General features: G+C 40.8%; 1 protein-coding gene across 1 annotated transcript; it reads right to left on the bottom strand.

The window, feature by feature from the left end:
* Nucleotides 1-2,181: 2,181 nt before the first annotated feature.
* On the bottom strand, nucleotides 2,182-15,307 carry arl14ep (ADP-ribosylation factor-like 14 effector protein). The gene is made up of 5 exons (XM_030078518.1): nucleotides 15,091-15,307; nucleotides 12,326-12,521; nucleotides 12,056-12,184; nucleotides 5,507-5,550; nucleotides 2,182-2,761 (listed from the first exon to the last, which is right to left on the bottom strand). The coding sequence occupies exons 1-5, from the start codon at nucleotides 15,159-15,161 to the stop codon at nucleotides 2,533-2,535; spliced, it is 669 nt and encodes a 222-aa protein (XP_029934378.1). The 5' UTR covers nucleotides 15,162-15,307; the 3' UTR covers nucleotides 2,182-2,532.
* Between the last annotated feature and the right edge of the window lie 2,510 nt (nucleotides 15,308-17,817).

Genomic DNA, 17,817 nt, shown 5'->3' with positions numbered 1-17,817 from the left:
GAAGGGGGCACAGTGGTCCTGCTTTATTCCCTGTACATTTTATTTTTCTTTAATTAGTGTGGGAAAATGACAACCTTGCGTAGTTGTACTGCCTCTGTTTCAAGATTTTTTACTTTTTCCTGGTTTGGCAGCTTGAGTTTAGTAAAAACAGAGAGCCACGTGGAAACAGCCAGTGAGGTTATCGGTGTGGTGTTGAGGTAGCTCAGCTGAAATGTTAAAGAGCCATGTGGTGAGAAAGGCTAATACATTTCTCAACAGGCCCACTCAGCCCTGAGGGCAGTGCGAGCTGATGCCCTCCAGTAAAAGGACCGGTGATTCATTTACACCCGCAGCAAGTGGATGGCTTCGTTTGGCCTTGAAATTATGAATGAAAACATTATTGACATCGATGATTTAAGTTATTTTACATTTTATCGAGCATCTGACTCCCTCGCTGGTCTTGACCTGACTTTATTTTTTATAGCACCTCTCAAAGAAACTCTAAAAGGCAGTGACAGTGAGAGGGATGGATATGCAAGAGAACAGCACAAGTAGTTTTTTTTTATTATAAGTACAGTGACTGATATAGATTTTTGCTATGATTTTTTTTTATAAACTGACTGCGAACTGGAATTGAATGGCGTTCTTCTGTTTCCTCTCCTTCTTGTGCATGTGCAGCCCCAGTAGTGATTAAAAATGCCCTTTAGAGGAGAAACATATCCACCAGTCCCATGGTAACAGATTAAAGTTCAAGTTTTGACTGCACTGTTTTTTATCCGTCGTGCGTCTTGATGACTAACAGTCCCCGACAACAAGCAGAGGACATGGAAACGAAGCAACCACGGATTGCATGACTGTCATATTTAAAGGAATACTCCAACGGTTTGGATACCATTCTCACCTCTGTACGTCCAGGGGTTCAATTCCTGTGGGTAGCATTTCCTGTTAGCTTAGCATAAACACTTGATGTCTATGGGAGTCGTTAGCCTGGCTCCGTCAAAGTAAAAAAATAAGCCTTATAGCAACTCTGAAGCTGTCTGATTTACACAGTGGGTCATGTAAAACGGTCTCGAACATCTTGTCTCAGCCAGAAAAAGAGGATTTTGCCCAAAACGTTGGAGTTTTCCTTTAACCTCTAACATGAGCTCAAGGACAGCAGGACATGTGAACTTTAGACATTTCGAGATCGGAAACTTTGCAGAGCGTGTCTCTTCCCAGTGTGACCACCCGCTGAGTCATGCTAAGCCTCAGCCACTGCCTGTGGCCAGTGATGCTGCGGTGGGGAGACTGTTTCCTCCTGTGGGTGGTCATTACACGGCAAACAATAACCAGTACAAAGAAAAATGAATTACAATATTTTTCCCTAAAAGACCCTGCTGATATTTTACCTGACTTTGAGACAACTAACTATGACTCATATGATGAATTTTTGTCGGAAAGATTTGGCCAGACACACTTGGGAAGCAGCGCATTCGATTTTGCTGAGTAAAAAATATTGATTCATTTGATTTGCTTGAGGATTATGTTGTGATTATGCAGGCAGAGCAGCGTTGTGCTTGGCTTAATTGAGTTACCTGCATTTTGTGGGAGAAAAACAACAACAACAAAACCATCCTAAGTGAATCAGCGTCAATCAGGATTCAGAGGCAGGAGACCTCAGTCCCGGTGTCATGAATCTGCCTTGGGAAAACGAATTGGGCCGAACATGGCTTTCCAATCCAAAAACACCCAAAACACTTCAACTGAATATATGACAGTTTCAAAACGACCCGCTGAGGTTTTCTTCTTCTTGTTTGGTATGAATGCTTGTGTTTTATAGAGTAATACACACATCCAGCTTCTTTCCACCTTAAATCTGTCACTTTCTCTCCTATATTTGCAACAACAGTCACTGCCTACACCTGACACTGGTCAAATTAGCCAGTGCCTTAACAACATGCACGGCTTAAATATGTCATGTACATATTTGACATTTCAGAATATGAACATTTAATCTTTTGTATGACCCCAGTTATAACTGAACGTCTCACAAACCTTTTATGTTTAACTATTGTCTACAACATTACATTCTCCCTGAATTTACTACCATTTCATAGAATATCAAACATTAAAAAAAAAAAAAAACAACAACAAACTGACTGTGGTGCACCTGCAAAACCATAATAAATCAACTCAGAGCACAAATTCACTCTAAGTTCAGGCTTTAGCATTCAGAGGACTTTATTACCACAAGTTGGCATATAAAACATGCAAAAAAAAAGGGAAAAAAAAGGTTTTAAGAAAACCAAAAACTACATCTCCAAGCTGCACAGAGTACTTCTGTTGACTTGCACGGCAGCCCACCTGGGCATTAGTCTTACAAAAAAAACCTGACGAGACTCAAAAAAGTGTCATTAAAGAGTCCTTAAAAAAAAAAAAAAAAAAAAAAAAAAAAAAAAGAGATGAGGGGGTCCAGCAGCCAAACCAGAACAGCCTGATTCAGGAGGGGAGTGCGTTTTGGTTCCCGGATGCCCGCTGACATCACGACCGAGTCTTCACAAAATCCACCGCTAATTAAATAGCGTATTTGTTGCGGATGATCTCGCCGCCCTCCACCTCCACTTGCTCGTAAAGCCACTTCCTGTCGCAGCGGCACTCGACCCCGCACTTGCGCGAGCCGCACTCGGGGCAGGGGTAGAAGCAGCCCATGCAGTCCACGTCCAGACAGTCACACATGTCCTTGCCGTTGGAGAGCAGTCGGCCTTTGTTGTCATACACTTTGCTCTTGGCTCCCATGTTTTGCCTGCGTGGACGAGGCGAAAGACTGACATTAGAGTCACATGCTCACTCTGATGCAGCAATTTAATTTAGTTTTCTTGAAGCATATTCCCTGAGCGTAAATAATCCAATCACAGTCAGGCCTTTATTAAAGTATGACATCGTAAAATGGCAGTGGCTTAATAAATGCGAACCGTCGGTGAGCGAATTTACATCTTTTATGATTCAACACAGTCGAGCCGGGCAATGACAAACTGGTACGGCACAATTATTCAATTAGTCTGTGAAGCGTGTTCGGAGCAGGGGTGGAAACCTGGGGACAGTTTTGCCTTTCACACCATTACGAAACAACGGTCAAACCTCGATTCACACTAAGATTTAATTAATGCCGACCCAGGGCCTCAAAGGAAGTCTGCGCCCTCAGATCCTCTCGCACTGTGATGTTCAGTTCATTCCAGGGGACGCTTCCTTATGAAATGTAAGAGGAGGAAAAAAGTTTATCGGCATACCAACTTTCCCTCAACCTGCCTTGTCCACTTTTAATTCAGTTTGTGTTGTCCCGCGTTTTCCAGAGAAGGGCTAGAAGCTTTAACTCACTGTAATCAGTAAGTTTACGTGGAGAGAGAGAGACAGTGACTGTATCTGCAGTTCCATCAACCCTGATTTTGCGCACATTTTGCTAAATTGAACTGACAGGAATGGCAAATCTCAAAAATGTGACTAACTCACTCACTTGAGGTGGGAAAACATTATTTAATATAAGGAAATCACTGATTCTTGGGAATTTGGATAAAACAGGTTTTAATTTTGAAAAAAAAAAAAAAAAGTGAGTTAAATTACAAAATCTGAAGGTATATCATTATAGGCCAAGGTCTTGGCTGTTCAGCAATGTACCGGTGCAACCTCCTCATTTTGCATTTTTTTCATAAAATAGGTTTTTCCAGTTATTAGGCTACTTTGATTTTGTCAACAACATCACCGTAATGTTTTTTTTTTTATTTGAAAAACATATTTTTGTATTAAAGAGACTATTACTTCAATAACTCAACAGCAACAAAGAAACATATTGTAAGCATATTCATTTAAAACCAATATAACTGCCTCTGATGGTGGTGACACTAATCTGACGGTGGTGACAGTGGCCTCATTACAACATACATTTCCAAAATTTATACCACTCAAGTCAATGGCTTCTGGCTTAACAACTTTATTTAACTATTTGATGCAAAAAAGAACAATCCTGAGCACTGTTATAAGCATTTTTCAGACTTCAGTCATCACCGTCACACAGAAAACCTGACGGTGGTGACGTCTGACGGTGGAGACAAAAACCTGCTTTTTCACATGATAAGCATGAGTTGTTCACATTAGCCAGCTTGTTTTCGCCCTGTTGCTACCGGCATCAGACCTCTTCTTAAAAAGTATACATTTATTCCATAATCTAATTTAATATTTTTTATACAGAAGTGACGGTGTTGACATGTTATGGTTGTGACAGTAGCAGTGTCCCAAAATATGAAGAGATTTAAGAGAAAATAGAAAACTTCCAGGAGCCTGAGCGGTCTTGAAGCATGCAGTAGAGCTGAAGGTTTGAAAAGGGATCCTCAGGAATGTAACTGACCTTGTAGTTTTTTTATTATTATTTTTTAAATAAATATCTGACGGTGGTGACGAATATCTGGGACACATTTTGAGCAACCACAAAATAATAGTAAATATTGTTCAAAACTCATCGTTTGTAGTTTTTAATACATATTATGATGTACTCTTTCATGTGGTAAATATATTACTTTTTGTTGTTTTAATCAAGTTGAAATGATTATCTCCTATCCGAGGACAACTGGTTTTGTAGGCCATGGGCCAACATATAATCATTAAATTAATACAAATTAAAAATAAACCTATAAAAGAACATTACAAATGTGCAAAGGACCCCCTGATTATGCCCTTGATTCTTTTTATTCATTAAAATGTTGTAAAATTTCCAGCAGAAATAGCATTTTTCTTAGTGGGACATGATTTATCCAAATTCTCAAGAATCAGTGAAATACAATAATTTGCAGTGGAGACACATTTGCCAAATAATAAAGGACATGCATTAGGCTTTAATGCCATGAGCGGCTGCTCTCTGACCTCTGACCTCAGGCAGACAGAGCTGCTGTCATGGCGGACGGCCGTAACGTCAGCAGGTCCAGAGGGACAGATGTCGAAATCAACACATTCCTTTGTCTCTGATCTACAGAGAATGGGACGGTGATATGTTTGAGCCATAAATTTGCCCAGTAAGGCAGGTAAGGCAAGTATAGACTCCTATAAAAATAATCCCTCTCCATCATGACTTCTGAGCCACTAGCAGTGTGTGTTGGTGTGTGTGTGTGTGTGTCTGCAGAGGCCCTTCCCTCTGCCTGGATCTTCTTGTTTTGCTGAGCTCGGGACTCTTCTGGGTGTCAGCCTTTGGGCCTTTTATCAGCTCCACCTGTATAATCTAATCCAATCTAATCCAGCTGTTGTGCCATAAAGTTTCCTCTCCTGCTGCCTATAATGCTCAGCTTGTCTTGTTGTCACGGTAACAGAGGTGTTCATTCACTTCTATGTTTGGCATTGAGCTCATAGTTAGTGCTGCACTTTACTGACAGCTGTTTCCACTATTCTGTCCCCCCTCATTGTACATAAATAGGAAGGACAAAAAATGAGAAACACCTCAGTATATTTTGACAGTGTTAGTGTTTTAGGGTGGACTATTCCTTTAAGGATGCTGTTGTAGTCTCACCTGTCAGCTGGAGTTTTCGCTCCACGCCCGCCTCCTCGCCCGCCCTGCGATAAAAATAACAAAATAAAACATATTGTGCTTAGGCAGGTTACCCCCAGAATAGATTGTTTTGTTCCTCATAAGCAGAAATTATATATTTGACAAATGCTCAGTCTGGTTCCCATTCTAAATATAAAACAGAGAAAGTGCTTTATTTGCACATACAAACGATACAAGCAATTCTCTTAGCCAGTGGAAGCTGGATAACATTATACTGTATTTCTAATGGGTGTAAATAACATCTTTAACACAACTGATCAGTGCATCTAAATATTAAAACGTTATAACTGAAATTATTACGTTTTAACGTTCATTCTATTATATTTGGCTGCACTGGATGCACATTTTTACATGTATTACAAAAATGTTGGCAATTTAATGTTTTCTGCTGTTTTAGTGGAGTTTTTTGTGTGCTATTGTTTTCATGTTTGTGTTACTGGAGCCACGCTGGAAGACAATAAATATCAATAATAACAATAATAAATACTGTAATTCTCTGCATCACTTACTTACTAAAGTATAAGTTTGATTGCTAGCTTAGCTAAACAGATTCCACCAACATCCAGGAGACGGCTTGTCAGTTACAAATGTTTACATGGAGAACTTATGAAACTGTGATACACACATAAAAATGCAAATTAATAACTATAACATGTTTGCCTCACGACACTAAATTATCAACACATTTTAAATGATCATCCAGTGTCTGTTAAAGTCAACCGACAATTTGAATGAACACTGACTCATCATTAAGCGTTCCATTAACTGATCAGAGTGAATCACATATCTGACGTTTAAATTAATATACAAACTAACAATTGCTTCAAATAAATAAATAAATAAATAAAGTAAACATTCAGTCAGATTTCTCTAATTACTCACAGACATGACTTGTCAAGGGTCTTGAAAAGAAAAGTAGAGGCAGAGGGAAAGGAGGGAAAGTACCAGCTGTGTTTTAAGGGCTGTCAGTTACAGCGTAGCCATGGCAACAGCACCACATCCTCACATCCTCTTAAAGGGGCGGCGCAGTCCCCGCCTGGCATCATGTCCTATACCACTATGTCCCAACCTCTGAGGCGGGTCTTGAACACACATTGGGGGAGCCACCTTTAGCCACCCTCATCTCCAAGTCACCAACCCTGTCGTCTTGTCCTGGAAATGTATTTACTGTACGTCCCATGGGCCGTTCATTCCTTTTGGCCTGGCTGTCTTTCAGAGGCACGGCGCCCCCAGTTTGTAGATTAGATTGATCTTAGGCCTGTCGCAATATGCGATAAGTCGGTTAATTGCACGGTTAATTTAAATGTAGATGGCAACTTTTCTGACCGAGATTAATTGCCACATTCATGCGTGTTTGTTTTCCTCGTCTCTCTCTGCCAAAGAGACCAGACGGCAAGAGCGTTCACTGTCGAGCCTCGTCTGTCAGCGAGGTGAGCTGGTTCATTAGCGGAATGAACGGAGGGAGCGCTCTTGTCGTCGAGTGTCTTTGTCTCTGTGAGGGGGCGGGGCCATGGGGCCACACACACACACACGCGCGCACACACAGAGTGCGATCCTCGTGAGGTAGAGACGAGGCGGAGAAAAGAGCAAACGAGAACGACATGGAACTTCTTCCCAAACCAAACGCAGCCTAACCCCCGTGTGGGAGTGTTCTGGATTCAAAGCAAATGAGAGAGGGGAGCCCAGTCACCAGGGGTCCGTTTCACGAAGCAGGTTCAACAAACTCCGAGTCTTACCCCGAACTCTGAGTTGATCTACTCTGAGAGAGGAAACTCTGAGTTTTTCGGTCCAGAACAGCTGATTTGAGTTAGTTTGATCAACTCGGAGTAGTTTCACCTGGAGTTAAGCGCGTGCATCACAGGACAACGGAGCCCCGATTTGACGACTCACCATGGCAACGGAGACGCGTCGGGCTGCGTTTTTCACCCCAGTTGAATTGGAAATGTTAAATACGGTGTGTGGCAGAAAGAGGGCGGATGGACACAGAGAGAAACTCGTGGTTTCATGAGAAAAACCTGGTCCCGACCAGGTTAGTTTCATGGAGTCTGTTACTGCGGTAACTGACCGAGAGCTTAAGTTTCCTCCCCCTGTGAAACAGGCTAGAGTTACCCCTCTTTCTCTGCTTTGAGTTACCTCCCTTTGAGAAACGGAAAACTCAGAGTTTCCCTCATTTCAGGGTTAACAGACTCAGAGTTTTCACTAAACCAGCTTTGGGAAACGGACCCTTGGACGAGCCGCTGTGCTGCGTTTGTTTTAAAACTATCCAAATTAAAAGAGCAAATACAATAATAGAGCAACTTCAGTGCACACCTAAAGCACAACCACCCCGCACAGTTTTCCCAGTTAAGAAAAAAAAAAAAACAAGACGCAAAGGGAAGTGTTGGAAGTGTTGACTGTTAAGGAATGTTAGTCTCTACGTCTCTCTGCTACTGTTTAATATTTATCTAAGTATTGTTTACAAAGACTTGATCATCCATTTTATTCGTTGTTTTGGTTGTGTGTAGTTTTTGAGTGTTTTTTTCTTAGTAGACAAAAGGTCTATTTTTATACTGTTTTTGATTTTTATTCAAGTGCAATTTTTGATGAGAGACTGAGCGTCCATTTCAACGTTTTGGTTGTGTTTTTTTTTTTTTATTACAGCGCACTTTTTGTTATCAGGGCCAGTTGGTCAGTTTTTTTTTTTTTTTTTTTTGTATTCATAAGGTCTTTATTTATTTATTTATTTTGGTATTTTTACGTGTTATTTATTTTGGATATTAAAATGTTCCTGTTTACTTAAACATAAAATATTCTTAAATATTTATTACATTTATATATCTTTTATTTATTATTTATTCTTGTTGAATAAATGTTTATTTCTCTTCAAAAGGGTGTACTTGCATCATTATGCCTTTATTATCATAATATAAGTTTAAAGAATGGTCTGAAAATGTAAAAATTACAACAATAATAAAAATGCTCTTAAAAGCACAATATTACACAATATTATCGCTTATTGCAATAATTTCTGACGCAATTAATCGCACAGCAAAATTTGTTATCGTGACAGGCCTAATTGATCTGTCTGCCATTTCCACCTTGGCTGTAGTGTTGCCAGGCACTCCTGATGCCATCATCTCCAGAAGGAATTAGCAAGGCTCTGAACCTGCGTCCACAGACTTCAGTAAAGACCCTGAAGGTCAACGTCCCCTGGAGGAGCAGACACAAAGTCCCAAGTACCACCCTGTTCTTTGAGGTAAGACTGAAATTCTGCATTTCCTGGTGTTATTCCAAGTTCTTTGAAAGCACTGACAAAGTTCGTCTCACTGGTCTGAATGAAAAATCTTCCATTCATGAAGCTTGAAGTAGACAGAGACTCAACTACCGTCATGTGCACTGCTCTTGTAACCAAACAAGCAAACATGATGACCCAGCGCTTGCTTTCTGAGAGGCCTCCTGTGGTACGGCAAGCAGAGATGGTCCATGGCCCAAATACACTATATTACCAAAAGTATTCGCTCACCTGCCTTTACTCATACTATGAACTGAAGTGCCATCCCATTCCTAACCCATAGAGTTCAATATGATGTCGGTCCACCTTTTGCAGCTATTACAGCTTCAACTCTTCTGGGAAGACTGTCCACAAGGTTGAGGAGAGTGTTTATAGGAATTTTTGACCATTCTTCCAAAAACGCATTGGTGAGGTCACACACTGATGTTGGTCGAGAAGGCCTGGCTCTCAGTCTCCGCTCTAATTCATCCCAAAGGTGTTCTATCGGGTTCAGGTCAGGACTCTGTGCAGGCCAGTCAAGTTCATCCACACCAGACTCTGTCATCCATGTCTTTATGGACCTTGCTTTGTGCACTGGTGCACAGTCATGTTGGAAGAGGAAGGGGCCCGCTCCAAACTGTTCCCACAAGGTTGGGAGCATGGAATTGTCCAAAATGTTTTGGTATCCTGAAGCATTCAAAGTTCCTTTCACTGGAACTAAGGGGCCAAGCCCAGCTCCTGAAAAACAACCCCACACCATAATTCCTCCTCCACCAAATTTCACAGTCGGCACAATGCAGTCTGAAATGTACCGTTCTCCTGGCAACCTCCAAACCCAGACTCGTCCATCAGATTGCCAGATGGAAAAGCGTGATTCATCACTCCAGAGAACGCGTCTCCACTGCTCTAGAGGCCAGTGGCGGCGTGCTTTACACCATTGCATCCGACGCTTTGCATTGCACTTGGTGATGTGTGGCTTGGCTGCAGCTGCTCGGCCATGGAAACCCATTCCATGAAGCTCTCTGCGTACTGTACTTGGGCTAATCTGAAGGTCACATGAAGTTTGTAGCTCTGTAGCAATTGACTGTGCAGAAAGTCGGCGACCTCTTTGCACTATGCGCTTCAGCATCCGCTGACCCCTCTCCGTCACTTTACGTGGCCTACCACTTCGTGGCTGAGTTGCTGTTGTTCCCAAACGCTTCCATTTTGTTATAATAGAGCTGACAGTTGACTGTGGAATATTTAGGAGCGAGGAAATTTCACGACTGGATTTGTTGCACAGGTGGCATCCTATGACAGTTCCACGCTGGAATTCACTGAGCTCCTGAGAGCGGCCCATTCTTTCACAAATGTCTTGTTTCACAGTCTGCATGCCTGAGTGCTTGATTTTATACACCTGTGGCAAGGCCAAGTGATTAGGACACCTGATTCTGATCATTTGAATGGGTGAGCGAATACTTTTGGTAATATAGTGTACGTCTAATCCCACATGTGTGAATGGAGGGGCTAGGGTGAGACGATCAGCAGAGAAGTTGGACATTATTTGTTTTTCTGTGTTCCCTCTGAAACCTTCTATTGTGTTAGGGTCATTTTTGACCCGTTTTCAACTTTAGATATGTACATTTCTTATTTTCTTATTGAAACAAGGCTTCATGATATCCTCAGAAACAGCTATTTTAACACAACAAAATAAATTGTCAAAAGTTTTGATCATTCTGAAGATCTCCAAAAAAAAAAAAAAAAAAAAAGTTTCATATGTGGTGTTAATATGACCCGGCAGAGAAGAGTGGCCTAATCCCCCTATAGCAAATATTCTAATCTTTAAGGTAGACATCTGGCAGCTTTGAGCTCCATAAGAATGTCTCCAAGCTCTCTTATCCTAATTCTTGGAAAATTGTCAGTTTTCTTAAGGAGTGCGTTCTCCATAGCTTGTGGTGATCCATAGCAATCTTCCAACCTTTGCCATACCATGTATACCTGCTGCAGCACTGTGGATGTGGACCACTCATATTCTTTTTGCATGCTTAGATGATTTTGGCCCAAGCCATTTACGCGGGAGGTCGAGCTCTTCTCTTGGTGTCAAATTTAAACCTTCTGTAAAGCTGTGGAAAGACGCTTTCCAGGCCCAGTGGTTTTCTGGCTTGTCATCAAACTTTTATAGGCCGCAGCTTATCATTTCACGACGTATTAGATACTTGGCCAGATCTGCTATATCTGATGACCTGGACTCATTAGATCAAGGTGTAACGGCGTGATGTGGGTCTGTGCTGCCCCTTCTTAAAGGGCAGCACAAACTGCTTTATGTGCATGTACAGATGATACAAGCAATTCTCTCATAACATGTCCTACTGGTTTCATGTTTGTGTTACTGGAGCCATGCTGGAAGACAATAAGTAATAATCTGAATACTGTAATTCTCAGCATCACTGCCTAAACTGTATTTTATCCTTATTATTAGGTGGATTCAAACATTTTAACTTATAACTTTTAAAAGCCACTGAGATTTTTACATCTGCAGATGAAGCTCTTGTGATTTTTTCTGAGGACTTTCAATAAGAGCTCCAAAACTTTAAGACAATTCAACTGAGGAAGTTTGCCGAGTAAACTGTATTTTCTTTAAAGAACCAACTGCATATTATTATCATATTATCTAGACATGAACATATTGGTATCTCAAAAGGTGACAATACGGATGATATCAAATTTAGGGTTAGCCTAACAGTGACTGATCTGTTCTGATCAATAAAATACTTTGTGAAGTAACTGCATTTTCTACGTCCTGTTGGTATTATTATGCTGTTATAATGCTTAATTTTCACTGTTGCTACACTTAAAATTTCAAATAAGCATAAACCCATAGTCATATCGTGTATGATATCACTACTGCAATAAATATCAAGGTATGAAATTTTGTCCATATTGTGCAGTCGGACGGTTTGATGTTTGCCCAGCAGCATCAGCTGACAATTACTGACCTCATCATTTGACTTTTTGCCATAATTATTGATTTATTTGATTATTATTTGATTACTATCATTAATTATTAGCAGTGGGAGCAGTAGTATTATGCTCCGTGCATGAAACCCTGTCAGATTATTTTACATCTTTTACACTAGCCAGTGTTCCAGTGTCAGACGGGGTTGGCAGTGTTCCTTCAAGACCCGAGGGGCTAACTGCGGGAGGTTGAGCACAGGGCTCTTCATCCTGCTGGACTGACGTTTCATACAGAAGCAGAGAGTGATGAAGGTGGAAAGTCTCACCCTGAATCCCCCTCGTTTCTCTTTGCGCTGCCCGGCGGCCTCCCTCGCCCTGTCTCTGTCCGCTTGAGTCCCAATTCGATTGGCGATGCTCGTCTCCTTCGGTATCACTCCTCTCTTTCGAAGTTCTATCTGTGGACATTCACACACCTCTGTTCACTGAGTATGACACACAAATAAAACTTTGACTGTCTTTTTATGCAGAAACAAACAAACCAAAAACATGTAACAGTGATTTGTGAGCTGCCGTCAATGAGAAATGTAAAGCCGCACCTTTGATGAGTCGTGGCCGACGGCGAATATGGTGGGCACGGCGTCCTCTCGCAGGAACTGCTTGCCGTTGTAATCCCTGAAGCAGTCGGGCCTGAAGTGCTCGGAGCAGAGGCAGGTGTTGGTGGTGGGGATGAAATTCTTCATCCCCAGGCTGTGCACCCATTGGCTGGCAAGCTGAGGTTTGCTGAGAGGGAACCTGCCGGCGAGCAGAACAAGGAGACCGTTAGGTTCTACAGGAGGTTCAGTCACCATCACGCCTCAGTCCAGCACTCCCACAAGGCCCGAGGAGATGAAGACTGGGGATGTGTCAAAGACGGTACTGAAGATACAGCCTTGTCTATCCACTGAGGGTTAATTTAATGTCTTTACAACACGACCACATAGGCTTTCCCAAGCTTCTCGTCAGGTTGGGAACTGAACTTAGATACTTTTATAGCACCAACTGAATTGCCTCACTACTATTGAGTGCTGAAAAATGGTATGGTAGCGAAATTTAAATCTGACTAGCTAAGGAGTAAATCTCCTCAGCGTCAGTGAGCCAATCAGCATGCAGCATGCTTGTATCAAGATCTAATAATGCCCGAGATTGACTGTCTAATGTTACACATCATAGAGGCACGCGGGAAAAACACCGCGCTACACTCACTAACAGCTGACAGGACCAAGACACAGGCAGCAGCATTTACTAGTCAACTCAGTTAAATGTGTGTGTGGGAGTGTGTGTGTGTGCGTGTCACCACAGTTCTCATGTGGTCTCCTGCCATCACTGATGTTTCACTGAGTTTGGACCACAAGGCAACAGAAGGTTCAACAGTGATTTCTGGCATCCCAGAAGCACCAGCCTCAACAGAACAGAACATGCAGCTGATCCCCAGATCCCAGCCTCGGTAATAATTTCATAACTGACTATCGATCTCAAAAACAAGAACAAGCTGGTGGAACGGATGGCACAAGCAGCTCAGAAAATGTTCCGCTTCAACAACTGGATGCCTGAAGGACGGTGGTGTTTGGCATGCACACATGACGGGTTTATAGATTGATACCGGCAAATTAGTTCTAACAATATACACTCAGTGTCCACTTTATCAGCTCCACCAGTACAGTCTAATACACTCCAATCCAACTGCTGAGCCATAAAGTTTCCTTTCCTGCTGCCTATAATGCTCAGCTTGTCTTGTTGTCACAGTAACAGAGGTGTTCATTCACTTCTATGTTTGGCATTGAGCTCATAGTTAGTGCTGCTGTTGGACTGGACTGCACTTTACTGACAGCTGTTTCCACTATTCTGTCCCCCCTCATGTGTAAGAATAGGGAGGACAAAAAATTAGAAACACCTCTCAGTACACTACTCACAAAAAGTTAGGGATATTCGGCTTTCGGGTGAAATTTCAGGATGAACCTAAAATGCATTATAACCTTTACAGGTGAACTTAATGTGACCTTCTGTAAACTTTTGAATGCACATGTCCAACTGTTCAATGTTTCAGTACTTTTTGCACAAGTTGCTGTTCTCTAACAAGGAGCTTAACGGCAAAATTCACATCAGGTGTTTGATGCTCCAGCTCATCGAGGTCGTATCATTAGGGAACGGCTGCTGGAGACTGGGGTACCTCAAATGGAGTGGCCTGCACTTTCTCCAGACCTGAATCCCATAGAAAACCTATGGGATCAGCTGAGTGGCCGTGTAGAGGCTCGGAGCTCTGTACCCCAGAACCTCAATGTCCTGAGGGCCGCCCTTCAAGAAGAGTGGGATGCCATGCCTCAGCAGACAATAAGTCGACTTGTGAACAGCATGAGACGTCGTTGTCAAGCTGTAATTGATGCTCAAGGGCACATGACAAGTTATTGACACTGACATTTTTTGTTGTGGTATATCCACCACTGTTGTTGGCTTTTGTTTCAAGAAATTGTTTGAGATGAGGAAATCACCAGTGCATGCTTCTACTTAAATGCCCTACTTTCATGAAATAATATCACTGTAGCCTGAACATTTTCCATTTTCCATAAATTTCACCCAAAAGCCAAATATCCCTAACTTTTTGTGAGTAGTGTAAAATGAAGTCCAGTACAAGACCTCTGCAAACTACAACCTCAATAATAAACACAGAATTAAATTGACAATTGTTTCTGATTCTGATTAATAGAGGCAGACTATGCAGCTTCAAAAGACAGAGCACCCCACTTTGTTATGATGTGGTGGGAAAAAAAAGATGAATGCAACTCAATTCTCAACATAACATAACTTGGAGATGGAAATGCCTCAGGAGTTAAGGACAACTGTTTAACCTCATCATAACTCCAAATCTAAAATCTACATTTATAAAATATACAACTATACATATAAACAACATCCATTATTTGTGAATTTGTGTACAGTTGACATGAAAACATTACAAGTGCGCATTGTTTCTATGGGTTATTAGTGCTGACATGAAGCTGAGGGGTTTTATTCTTCCTCAGCCTCATTCATTAACATTTCAAAATGTGCAGTCTGCCTGTAATCATCATGATTCATACATTAAAGTAGGCTATTAATATATCATTAATTCATGTAGCCTAAAGCTGTACACACTGCCAGACGCATGAAACGCTGCGTTATGGTGTATTGTAGTTAGTCAGAGTGGATAAAACGTTATGCTCACAGGTTTTGGTGCTAGATTAAAGTTAATTTGGCTGTAAATATTTTTTATGTTGTATTCCGCCACATGCAAATGTAACTTTGAGGCTGTGCGACGTGAGCGGCTGTCCCGCTGCTGCAAACTCACCGGTAAAACCTGATTTCCGAGCCTTTGACGAACTTGTTGGTGCAGCCTATCGCAGCGCAGATGACCGGCATGATGAGCCCGCAGCCGAAATCACAAGACCATCAGGAGAAATGTGTTAAAAACAAGCGGAGAGCCGAGCAGAGCCGGCGGCTGCAGCGACGGCCGTGTTCCCTTCAGGATGCGGCTTTCTCCTCGACGGACCAAAACAAGAGTCACTTTCCGGTTCCACCGCCGCAGAGAGCGCCCTCTAGCGCACAACCCGGAGAATTTCCTCCTCTCAGCTGTCGAGGATAACATGATACATTCAACACACACAACATGGGCAAGCATTTCAAGTGTATGGAAATACACGATATGTGGCTATTAGAATGATAAAATCTACTGAAGTAGCATTTTCTTGAAAAAAGAAAAAAGACAGAGTGTTTTTATAGTCAGTCAGAGCAATAATAACAATAGTAAAGCCAACAGGGAATCAGAAAACCACTGGAAATCATATAAAAACAATATAAAAACAGTAAAATAATGTAATTATAAAAAAAAGTCGAGTTAACACAATTATTCCAAAGAGATTTAAAGACTGTATTGGTTATGCCACCTCTAAATCTAGTGGATTTGTGCTTTGCTGGTTTGTTGTTTTGTAACATTTGCCTTATTCTGATCTTGTTTTGCTTTGATTAATTTATTTTGTTTAAGTATCTGATGACAATTAATTAGAGCTGATAATTTGATTTGATTTAATTTGAGTGAACTGTCAAACCTAGAGGGGCCTTCCCTTGGTTGGTGGTCCCTCCCAACGTTTCCTCCTTTTGGCTTTTATATTTTTTTCCTTGAAGGTTCAGGTCAGGGGTGATATTTTGTTTTCTAGACACTGTGGGTCTGTAACCCCCCTGTAAGGACTGTATTATGGATTATGGACTGTAAAATAAATCTGAACTTGAACTTGGAGAGTGGCTCCAGAGTTTAAAATGATCCATTTCCCTCTCAGCTCAGTCTGGAGTTGTGAACTCAGAAAGGAGGCTTTTTTTTTTTTAAATTAAAATTAATTTTGTGAGAATTTTATAAGAATCCAGTCCAACTGCAGGCTCTCCTCTGTGTTAAGAGTCTGTCAGACTGTCTGATCTGATCAGAGCCTCATGAGCGACACCAGGGTTTTGATTTGCCGCTGACTCGTCACTTTTTGGTTTTGCTACTGAAGCTGCTGAGAGCTGAGCAGCAGAAATTCAGAAACCTTTTTACTGCACCATCTCAGTTTCTGATCAGCTGCAGCCTGGAGGGATCATGTCTCCCTTTGGAGAAGAAAACAAACCTAACAAAACAAGTCAAGTCCTAAAAAATAAAAAATAACATGAGTCAATGACAATAAACTCACGTAAAAGCTTTGTAAATGTTGCATACGTTCATTGTTTTGATGCTTTTTTTTTGTTTGTTTGTTTATTTGGTGAAAAAGACATGTATTGTTCCATTTCCTTCATGAATACTACGAATCATTTTTTTATGCAAATTGTACATTTGTGAATGTGGAATTTGGCAAGAGGTAAAATAAATTAATAAGAAGAAATGCATTATCATATTTGTTACTGTAAACACAGCAAACAAATATAATTTTTCTATCAAAAATATTAAAATCTGAGAAAACTGTAAACTAAATAAAACGATAAAATTTTCCTTCTTTTCCTTTTCCTTTTCCTTTCCTTTTCCCTTTTATTCCTTTTTTCCTTTTTAATCTGTATTTCAAGTCATAAATAAAAGAAGATAACATATTATTATTACATATATTATTACAAATATTTGAAGCATTAAGACAATAAAAGATAAAGTAGTGCAAAAGAGAGAAATAAAGCACAAACAAAGCAAACCTAACAAAAAGATAAGTCGCAAAAATAAATATAAATTAAAATTAATAAAACAAGATTGTATAACAATAATCTCTCTTAAAGACTTTGAAAACATTACATACATTCATTGTTTTGGGAGCTTTTTGTATTTTGTGAGGAGGAAACCACTGACGTGTTTTTCCTGCTCCTTCATGAACACCGAGAATAGTTTTTTTTTTTTTTTTTTTTTTTTTAAATGAATTTACATTTATGAATGTAGAATGTGGCAAGAAGTAATGCAATTAAATTAATAAAAACACAGAAAGAAAAAAAAATGCATTATCATCTTTGACACCATAAACATAGCATCCAAATACAATGTTTCCACAGAAAAGAGAAAAAAAATCTGAGAAAAAAAAAACTTTATTAACTGTAAAATTATTAACTCAACTCAACTTTATTTATACAGCAACTTTCATGCAAACATGAAGCCCAGAGTGCTTCACATTGCACGGTTAAAAGAACATGGCCAAAATTAAAAATAAGTCATTATGGACAAAAAATACAGCAAAAAAAAAAAATAAATAAAATAAAATAAACAATGATTACGCGATTAAACCCAACATGCGAACACTTCCGTTGTCGTACTAGGAAACGCAAATTAGCGTCCGGCTGCCGAGTCACATGACGCTTTTACGTTGGTTAGCTAGCACGCTGCTATGCTATCTGTAGCTGTCAGCCGCTCTGAGCAGCCAAGAGCAGACGGAGCAGCGTTCACTAAAGCAGCACAAACTCACAGTACAAACCCGTGAACTGCCCGGCAAGTGAACCCAGCTTACGTGTTTTACTTTCCTTCCTGCGTGTTGGTGCCATTTGTGGCGTGAAGTGAGCCCGCCGAGCTCATATTAACTTG

The sequence above is a fragment of the Myripristis murdjan genome, chromosome 3, assembly GCF_902150065.1.
Source record: "Myripristis murdjan chromosome 3, fMyrMur1.1, whole genome shotgun sequence".
NCBI lineage: Eukaryota > Metazoa > Chordata > Actinopteri > Holocentriformes > Holocentridae > Myripristis > Myripristis murdjan.
This window is presented reverse-complemented; position numbering and strand designations above follow the sequence as displayed.

Bases quoted from the DNA above. Each gene is read 5' to 3' on its own strand.
- arl14ep (XM_030078518.1), bottom strand. From the start codon at position 15,161: ATGCCGGTCATCTGCGCTGCGATAGGCTGCACCAACAAGTTCGTCAAA. The intron at 12,522-15,090 runs GTGAGTTTGCAG...GCTCGCCGGCAG, and splicing joins TCGGAAATCAGGTTTTACCG to GTTCCCTCTCAGCAAACCTC. The intron at 12,185-12,325 runs GTGCGGCTTTAC...GAATGTCCACAG, and splicing joins TCGGCCACGACTCATCAAAG to ATAGAACTTCGAAAGAGAGG.